At 45.3% G+C, this 10,279-nt stretch overlaps 1 protein-coding gene across 2 annotated transcripts; it reads right to left on the reverse strand.

The window, feature by feature from the left end:
* Positions 1 to 2,886: 2,886 nt before the first annotated feature.
* On the reverse strand, positions 2,887 to 10,084 carry LOC137534695 (zinc finger protein 84-like). 2 transcript variants are annotated; one of them, XM_068256308.1, is made up of 4 exons: positions 9,828 to 10,084; positions 9,558 to 9,655; positions 9,012 to 9,453; positions 2,887 to 5,264 (listed from the first exon to the last, which is right to left on the reverse strand). In XM_068256308.1, the coding sequence occupies exons 3-4, from the start codon at positions 9,424 to 9,426 to the stop codon at positions 3,838 to 3,840; spliced, it is 1,842 nt and encodes a 613-aa protein (XP_068112409.1). In that variant the 5' UTR covers positions 9,427 to 9,453; positions 9,558 to 9,655; positions 9,828 to 10,084; the 3' UTR covers positions 2,887 to 3,837. The 2 variants fall into 2 exon arrangements, with proteins under 2 accessions (XP_068112409.1, XP_068112408.1); XM_068256307.1 differs by having other exon boundaries at positions 9,785 to 10,084.
* Between the last annotated feature and the right edge of the window lie 195 nt (positions 10,085 to 10,279).

Genomic DNA, 10,279 nt, shown 5'->3' on the forward strand with positions numbered 1-10,279 from the left:
CCCACTACACAGGCGATTCTGCTTAGTGTGCTCCTAACCAATGACTTGCAATCCAGGCATCGCTGGCATCTCATTGGCCTTCTCTACTGGAGATATGTGAAGGTAGCTCAGCAAGTCAGACCCAGTATACAATAGTTCCAGTTAACAAGGACTCTACCAACTCTCAGTCTCAACCAACCGGTAGTAAACAGGGGGAGCCATGGAGCTGTGCCTCTTTTATTATGCAGAGCAGCACACAGAGGAAACCACTGACAAGAGCTCTGGCCACCGGTCCTCTTGACTTCCTGCAGCTGCTCTGCTGCATCCTCTGCATGGCTCCTGATGTGTCACCTGACCTGCATCAGGTCACATGCATGCATCGGGAGCCATACGAGGATGCAGCAGAGCAGCTGTAGAAGAGAACAAGGGCTGCTGCTCTCAGCTTCTGTAAGTGGTTTTTACTGCACACTCCTCTGCAATTGCTCTGTGGGGGGTTAGTGTTAGAGTCCCTTCTGCAGAGGAACACCTTAATAATGACCAATGGCAGAAGAAGAGTCGCACACCACTCGTGAGGTGCAGGACCAATATTGCAATCAGAAGAAATCCAGAGGGTCTGCACACAAGTGCTTGTTTATTCAATAATCGTGACACAGATCCATTCCAATAACCAACTGATTAATAATCACCAAGACACTTCCTGGGACCTGTAACAGTTATGTTTATTGTGATTAAAATATGAATGTGATAGAATGACTGAAGTTCACACACAACGGATCATTTTATTTACACCTCAGGCTATGGAGCTACAGATACCTATAGTGGGAGGGGCTCCAGACAACAAGCCACACCCCTAATAATCACTAATTGCACAAGGAACACAAACATCACAGAAAGAAGAAAGAAAGGAGCATAAAACACATAGCTACATACAGTACCTCATGTTTCACCATGGGAGATGAGGGTCTCTCTGTATGAATTGTAACCACAGACATGCAAAGAAAATGCTGGAATGGTTCCGCTCACTGTCCTTAAAGGGGATCTCTGAGGAAAAACCCTCATTTCCCAGTGAAAGTAAAATGCAAAGTCAATGAACCTTCCCTCAAGAGTTCCACAGAAGACATTTAAACCTCCTTTTTAGCTCCTTGAATTTTCTATTAACCCTGCACTCCCCCCACCTTTCCCCCAGCATCTGCATTCTGGGGAAAAAATGTACCTGATGGGTTTGTCCACTGGAAATAGACATGGCAGGAATGGATTGGGGTAAACCGGCCCATAAAAAATGATTGCCGGCTTTGTTGGAACAGTTTTTGGCTATTGCCCATCCTGCCAATTACGCAGGGCAGTGGGCATAGCGTGAATCAGCTTGTGGAAAAGGCTTTGCATCGTCGTGATGTCCAGGAGGAAGTGTAGTCACTAGCACTGAGGCTGATAAATGCCACACAAATGCACCCAGGGTGCTAACTAGGGATGGTCAATGCGATTCAGTGAATATGTACATTTTTGTATGGAAAGTAATGCAGCTTGAAAATGGACCAATGAAATCCCACCAAGTTTCAATTCAAATGGTCCATTCTCAAGCTGCATACAGCATTTGCATAAGCCTGCATCAACTTTTACTTGCATCTCATTGACCATCTCTAGCGCTACTGTAGCTACAGGAAGGACACAAAAATACTCATTTGGAGTTTTTAAGGTGTACCTGTAGGGAAAAATGTTCTCAAGTTAGATACTTACCTCAACACCCCCTCAAGCTCACCAATCCAGCCCAGGGACCCTCTGAACCTATTTCACAAGGGCTTGTCCAATAGTTATGCACAGGTACACTCCCATCCATGTAAGAGTGTGGCCACACTGTGCAGGTGCAAGATGCCCCTTGGCTGCCCAGTGGCTCAGTGAGACTGCCCAGACCAGGGGTGTCAAACTCAATCACACTAGGGGCCAAAATCCCAAACATAGTCTAAGTCATGGACCAAATTGTTTATTAAGATTTAACATTTATTGTCTCAAACTAAGTGGCATAACTATAACGACCATAGAGGGCTCCGCCCCCTTCTGCAGAATAAAGCAGTGGAGAACTTTAATATTTACCTGCTCCAGTGCTGCTTCAGGTCTCCTGTGACAGCCACATACTTTATGCTGCATACCTCTGCCTCCAAATGCATGTCATGTGATCAGAAGCTGGAGGTATGGAAGCACAGAGCGTTCAGCTGCTGTGCAGAACGGAAGAGTTCCGGCACAGTGCTGGAGCAGGTAAATATTACACTGATCCGCTGCACTACTCTACAGTGTGGGGTGACCGTATGTGGGTGTGGGGATGGATAGGTGTGTAGGTGTCTTTTTTTACTAGGCACGCAAGGGGGTGTAGATCCAAGGAGGGACACCATGCTAATATCGCTGGTGGGTCCCATGGGTGGTTCCTGCACCTGGCTCAAACTGGAAAAACAAGATGTTGTAAAACTGACCTTATGTATAAAATTTGCATTGCTTGTGATATATTTAAAGGGAACCAGAGGCCCCAGAAAAAAGCTGTTATACATACCTGGGGCTTCCTCCAGCCCCATACGCACGGATCGCTCCCACGCCGCCGTCCTCCTCTTCCTGTATCCGGTGGTACCGGGTCCCGTAGTTTCGGCCAGTCGGCGACAGGATGCGGCCAATTGTCCACATCACAGGGGCTCCCGGCATACACTTACGCGTGCAGCTGCATACTGAGCAGCCGCACGTGTAAGGGTATGAAGGGAGCCCCTGCTCATGCGAACAATTGGCCGCGTCCGCCGGAAGTGACGGGACCCAGTACCGCCGATACAGGAAGCATTGTACGGCGGCGTGGGAGCGATCTGTGCGTATGGGGCTGGAAGAAGCCCCAGGTATGTATAAAATCTTTTTCTGTTTTTAAACAGAGTTCCTCTCTGGTTCCCTTTAACACATTGAGCATGATTCACAAAGCTTTTGCACCTGTTTTCCTCTGTTTTCACCTTATCTCTGTTAATTATATTTTTGCTCTTTGGGAGTTTTAAAAAAAAAGTAAGGTAAGAAAAGTAATATTTAAATAAAGTTAATCAGGAACAGCTGACCTTACTTTGAGTGATTATTTTGCTTGTAAACGTGTTGAAAGGTTATTTTTATTAATAAGTTGATAAATAAGTCATGTATGAGAAGTTTTGTGAATAGAGCCCAATATGCTTAAAAAATCGTTGAAATTACCACAGGAAGTGAGTCATACACAGCTCTCCCACTTTAGCGTATGGATCAGAGGAGAGAAGCTCCTGTTTGCTAAGAAAACAAAGGGAGAAATGATTTGAGAATGACTAAGAGAGTTCAACTCTAATACAGAGAATTCCTGACCTTTCCAGGTGAGATCTCTCTGCATATGAGGTTGCTGCCCACAAAATGACATACAACATTAGTCATGTCTATTGCTTGCACTAACTGCCCTGTAACATGGGGAGAGCTGTGTTTTACACAGATTTCAAAACACATCTCACTTTTCACCACAAAAATGTCCTTCAAGAATCCACCTTTCTATCTGTGTGAGATTTCTGGTGCACAGCAAGGTATGGTTTGTATGCAAAACTTTTCCCACATTCTGTACAAGAATACGGCTTCTCACCAGTGTGTGATCTCTGATGTCTGACAAGAACTTGCTTATCCACAAAGATTTTCCCACACTCAGAACACACATGTGGCTTTTCACCTGTGTGCCATTTCACGTGGTCAGCAAGATGTTCTTTCCGTACAAAACATTTCCCACACTCAGGACATGAATATGGCTTCTCACCCGTGTGAGATCTCTGATGCCTTTTAAGAATGGATTTAAGTCTAAAGTGTTTCCCACACTCTGGGCAGGAGTATGGTTTCTCACCTGTGCGATCTCACATGGCCCAAAAGGTGTACTTTCCGTAAAAAACATCTCCCACACTCTGCACAGGAATATGGCTTCTCCCCAGTGTGAGATTTCATGTGTCTGACAAGGCGTGGCTTACACTCAAAACATTTCCCACACTCAGGACACAAGTATGGCTTCTCACCCGTGTGAAATCTCAGGTGGGCTGTAAGCTGTTCTTTCCGTGCAAAACTATTACCACACTCAGGACAGGAGTATGGTCTCTCGCCTGTGTGTGCTCTCTGATGTCTTTCAAGGACAAGTTTAAGCTGAAAACGTTTCCCACAATCCGAACATGAATATGGTTTCTCCTCTGTATGAGACATTTCATGAATGTCAAGTTTTACTTTAGATGCAAAACAACTCCCACACTCAGCGCAAGAATACGGATTCTCGCCTGTGTGAGATCTTTTATGTATGGCCAGATATGATTTGTTTGCAAAACATTTCCCACACTCAGGGCATGAATACGGTTTGACCCCAGTGTGAGTTCTCTGATGTATGGCAAGATATGATTTTTCTACAAAACATTTCCCACACTCAGAGCAGGAATATGGTCTCTCACCTCTGTGGGATTTCAGATGCCTGTCAAGGTACGATTTCTGTACAAAACATTTATCACAGTCGGGACATGAGTATGGCATCTCTCCTGTATGAAGCCTCTGATGAATGGCAAGGTTTGATTGTTTGGTGAAACTTTTCCCACACTCAGGGCAAGAATACGGCTTCATTCCAGTATGAGTCCTCTTATGGTTCTCTAGGTGGGGTTTACGTCCAAAACATTTCCCACACACAGAACAAGAGAAAGGTTTCTCTCCTGTGTGAATTCTCTCGTGTTTTTTAAGGTCTGATCTGAAAACGAAACATTTACCACACTGGGGACATGGATGAGGCCTCTCGCCCGTGTGACGTTTACGATGTCTTCCAAGTTCTGGTTTACGGGAAAAACATCTCCCACACTCGGGGCATGAGAACGGCTTCTCTCCTGTGTGAGTTCTGTGATGTACAATAAGTTCTGACTTACGTGCAAAACATTTCCCACACTCGGAACATGGATAAGGCCTCTCACCGGCGTGATGTTTCCGATGTCTGTCAAGTTCTGGCTTACGGGAAAAACTTATCCCACACTCAGGACACAAGAATGGTTTCTCTCCCGTGTGAGTTCTGTGATGTGCCATAAGTTCCGATTTACGTCCAAAACATTTCCCACACTCGGTACAGAGAAATCTATTCCTCCGACGGGCTCTGACACGAGGCCCCACAGGAATAGGAGGATAGGGGTTATCTGGTGTTTGTGGGGACTCTTCTGAAGAGTCTTCTGTGATGTCACCATCATCCATTGCAGACTCTGGAGATGAAGCAAGATCAGAGTCTAAGAAGATTCCGGGACCAGAACTGTGCGCTGCAAAAAGACAAACATCATCAGTTACTAAAAGCGGTCAACGGTTTGTCCTCTTTGCCTACTTACCTATCATAGTTGCGGTGTTGAATGCCAGACTTCCTATACCCACTTGCCGACCGCACACTCATACCGTGCGGCGGCAAAGTGGTAGCTGGAGGACCAGCGACGCACATCTGCGTCGCCAGGTGCCTCCCTAATTAATCAGGGAAGGCCGCTCGCGTGAGCGGCCGTTTCCTGTTAGATCACGAAGCGTGTCTCCGTGAATAGCCTGCGAGCCGCTATGTAAACGCAGGAGAAGTTTGTCTCCTTTGTTTACATTGAACAGCGCTGCTGCTACAGCAGCGCCGTAAGGCAGATCGGCGATCCCCGGCCAATCAGCGGCCGGGTATCGCCGCCATGTGACAGAGGACAGCCTGTCACAGGCTGCACAGGACGGATAGCGTCCTGTGCAGCCCCGATCACCAGGGGTGAGAGGGAGGGGGGGAATTTCGCTGCGGAGGGGGGCTTTGAGGTGCCCACCCCCACAACACCCAGGCAGGCAGGAGCGATCAGACCCCCCCTGCACATCATCCCCATAGGGGGGAAAAAATGGGGGTGATCTGATCGCTCTGCCTGCAACCTGATCTGTGCTGGGGGCTGCAGAGCTCACCCAGCACAGATCATAAAATAAAACGCTGGTCCTTAGGGGGGGTGGGGGGGGGGTAAAGGCTGAGTCCTCAAGTGGATACTGATGCTAGTAAGGGCACAATTCCAGCACAAATATGTTTATAAAGGAGAGAGAGATCTGGGTTATGGAATAGATAATGGTAAGGACATTTGAATGGGCTTTAGAAAGAGCATCTGCTTACTCCTTAAAGAGTGGCAAAATCAAATGTTTGTTTTTATGGACACTATCACTATAATTTTGATCCCAGCAAACTCATGATTAATGGTGTATGGACATTATGCAATTTTTTGAACAAGCGCTTATTATTCATATAAGGAAGACAAACAAAACCTTTTAAAAGGGACATTGAAGTATTTATTACATCTCAGAAACCAGCGCTGGTTATGAACCTTTTTCTACCATTCATGTTATTTTGCTAGATGGGAATAGGGGGCGAGTGCAATAGATTAGGAGGGTCTATGTGGGTTTCAGGTGTGTTTATATGGAAATTTGAAATACACTCATTTTGAAACGTAACAGGATTGTCCAGAGCTTGTTATTTGATGTAAGTTTACTGTGCGACTCATAGACAACTAGATTGTTTAATAGGTTCTGGTAATACCCTGACATATGAAGACATGAATCTGAGACAAGTTATTACTGACTGTAATCTATGATCTTATTAATATGACTGTCACAACTCTATTTAGATATTCTAAGTTGTATTGTAATGGAATATTGTAATGGACTTCATTATTAGTTATTATTCTAATATTGAAAAATTCAGTACAAAATCTGTGTACAATCAGGCACAATGACCATTATCAGGTTATTGCCGATTGGTAGGTGCCCATAAATTACTATTTACGGAATCTATATATGGCAGACTCTATCATTATGATCAGATCTGCCACGTCGGTTGGAAATTGATAGAAACCATTGATCCAACATGCTGGAAAGATCTCACTCAAAAGGGCTCAGTCGGGTGCATGGTGGTAGCAGCATTTGATAACAACTGACGGAGCCCTGGCCAGTCTATTCCCACGTGTAACCCTGCTAATGTAATGTGTCCCTCCCAGGCTAAAAGGACACCTGAAGTGAAAGGTTTATGGAGGCTGCCATATTTATTTCCTTTTAAGCAATACCACTTGCCTGGCTGTCCTGCTGATTCTCTGACCCCGAACAAGCATGCAGCAGATCAGATGTTTCTGACTTTAATGTCAGAGCTGACAAGATTAGCTGCATGCTTGTTTCTTGTATTATTCAGATGCTACTGCAGCCAAATAGATCAGCAGGGCTGCCAAGTAACTGGTATTGTTTAAAAGGAAATAAATATGGCAACCTCTATAGTGTACCTATGAATCGGCCGCCGGGAGACTTGGGTGCAGGTTAAAGGAAACCTTAACTCTAAAAAAAAAAAAAAAAAAAAAGGAGTTTACTTACCTGGGGCATCTACCCCACAGCTCCTCCGATCCCCCACCGCCAGCTAGTTTCGTTTTTGCCTGCTTGGAGTCGGCGGGCGGCCATGGGCACCTTTGCACGCATTCCCGCTGGTGCGGGAAGCTATCGTGGACATTAACACGTACATTTTTACGCGTTGCAGATGCAATGCGTAAAAACGTATGTGTTGCACTTGCAACACATAAAAATGTACGTGTTAATGTCCACGATAGCTTCCTGCACCAGTGGGAATGCGTGCAAAGGTACATGTTGCGGCCCGCCAACTCCGACTCGGCAAAAACAAAACTAGCTGGTGGCGGGGGACCGGAGGAGCCATGAGTGACTGCGAGGGCACAGGATAGCTGCAGGGGGCTGGAAGATGCCCCAGGTAAGTGAAACTCATTTATTTTTTTAGAGTTAAGGTTCCCTTTAAAGAGAATCTGTACTCTAATATTCTTACAATAAAAAGCATACCATTCTATTCCTTATGTTCCCCTGTGCCCCTCTGTGCTGTTTCTGTCATTCCCTGCTGCAATCCTGGCTTGTAATTAACAGTTTTAGGCAGTGTTTACAAACAAATGACTGGCTTCTAACCAGAGTATCATAGGCTGAGAACAGCTTACTGTGTGGATTCATGCAGAGCTTGGAGGGGGTGTGTAAAGCTTCTGCCAATGACAAGCAGTGCTGCACATTCCACACATTCCAGCCTCTTGCCGACAGACACGACAGAGGAAAGAAGATAAGATTTATTACAGAGACAGTGCAACTAGAAAAGGTTGCAGTAAGACAGACCACATCAGAACAGGTATAGGAACTTATAGAATAGAAAAAATAAGGCTCAAAATTTTTTTACAGTGTCTCTTTAAAGCCGATATACGGCTTACTCTGCTCCTGCACAAGTCCTGGCGGTGTTAATTACTATTCCCCCTCCAGGCCAACGTGGATAGTGGGGAATTATGTAATCTGGCTTCCAGCTATTGCTGGTGGCCGAATTATAGTGTTTTTTTTTTAAAGACTTCTGACGGTGCCAAAGTTGCCCACTGTGCGCTGCTATAGCCGTATTTCCTATTACAGCCTAGGGTGGCGCCGACTGCGCTCAAATCTCCTACGCTGTTTTAACAGTGCTCGACCTCTATATACCTCTCACTACAGTTATCCTTTAACTATCTGCAGTTGTGTCTCCTCCTATGTCCCGAGTCTTCTCTACATCACCACCTGTACCAAGTGATCTGACGGCAAGTACAAGGTCATGCACATGCCACCGGGCAACGGAGTACAGGTGGCCCTGGTGGTGATAAGGAGATGTGGGAGCCTGGAGGAGGTATGCCGGTGGATAGGTGAGCCCAGGGGGTTCACATTACATTACTGGGGGGGGGGGTATACATTAAATGGGGGAGACCTGGCAGCAGGCAGAGCTAGTGTAGATTTATTCCAATAGATTTAAGCATGAAATCTGTATGTAGTGGGTGGGCAGCTAATAAATCCCTCTCTGATCAGAATCGATCTGATGGTCAAACTGGTGGGCGTTGAGTAATGTATGGACACCTTTACCTCCCACTCTCACCATTCTGTGTACAGTGACCATTATCTGCTCTGTGTAGAGTGAGAAAACCATGACTTCAATCACAGGAATCTTTCACTATGTTAATCTTACTACTAACCTGTTGTCATTTCTGTAAGGATGTCTTCCTGTTTAACATTCTCCATCATGTCACCAACTTCCATAAACTGCTGATAATACGTCTCTTCTGCCTCCTCTCTAATTGTCCCCACAGTTTCTCTCTGCTTCATAGATGGCAGATCACATCTCACATAAACCTCCTCTTCTTCCTTTTTAATGATTTTTGTTATTTCCCCCTCCGTTGTAAGCTGCTGATCACCCCACAGATACAACTCATCTGCTTCCTCTTTGATGGTTCTCACTGTTTCACCGTCCTCCACAGACTGCTGATCACCCCTCAAATAAGTTTTGTCTTCTTCCTCTTTAATTGTCCTCTTCATGTTAGCCGCCTCTGTAGACTGCTGATCACTTTTCAGATATGTTTTGTCCTCTTCCTCTTTAAGTGTCCTCATCATTTCTCCTTCTTTCAATGCCTGCTCCTCCTAAGCCAACCAAATGACAACCGTAAGCAGTAATAAGATCCATCATGCAGAAAAATACCACCTCATTCAATCTTATATCTTTGGTGACCATCAGTTCCACCTACCTGATAATGGTGGGGGGTGGTGGGATCTTTCTCTAAACAAACCAGTGAATAAAGAGGAGCTGTACACCTCTCTGGTGAGTTTCTCTTACTGGATCAATCTGTAGGAAAGGAAAAACATTGACTGAATACTATGTTTCTATGCCTTCAGCAGATGATGGGGGTCTGGGGATCTAGATGGACCCTCTGTACCGATGTCTACTTAACAAGAAATTAAAGTGTTCTCTTACCCGGTGATGTGAGGGGTGGCTTATTGTCCATCATGATATTTACCTGGAGAGCTCATTGTGTCCATCTATAGACTGCCAGAGACATCCTGATGCTTTATTAGAACCTGACACACTTGATGCAGTCACCATCCAGGCACCTCTCTTGCTGCTGCTGGATAATGTCCCATAATTCTACAAATCACCACCCTCCCTCCCAGTTGCTAGAATGCTTACTGATCTACCAAAGACTAGAAGAGAGCCTTACAAAGAGCTCTTCAATAATCTGTGCATCTCTATTATTACCCCTCCAACCAAGCCTGCTCTGGACTTCTTCAGATTGCACCATTTCCTGTCTTTGCGTTCCAGCTGCTAGGAATAAGCGCTCCATCTTGTGGTGAATATAGTAACTGCAGCTTTCACTAAGAGCAATATAGAGGCTGAAAAACTGAATGGAAGATGAAGTTCCTACATTGTCCACAAGATGGTGATTTTACCTTGAATCAACACATGAGCAGG

This window comes from Hyperolius riggenbachi, chromosome 10 (assembly GCF_040937935.1).
Source record: "Hyperolius riggenbachi isolate aHypRig1 chromosome 10, aHypRig1.pri, whole genome shotgun sequence".
Classification (NCBI taxonomy): Eukaryota; Metazoa; Chordata; class Amphibia; order Anura; family Hyperoliidae; genus Hyperolius; species Hyperolius riggenbachi.

Bases quoted from the DNA above. Each gene is read 5' to 3' on its own strand.
- LOC137534695 (XM_068256308.1), bottom strand. From the start codon at position 9,426: ATGATGAGGACACTTAAAGAGGAAGAGGACAAAACATATCTGAAAAGT. The intron at 5,265-9,011 runs GTTAGTAGTAAG...GTCTTTTTGCAG, and splicing joins CCTTACAGAAATGACAACAG to CGCACAGTTCTGGTCCCGGA.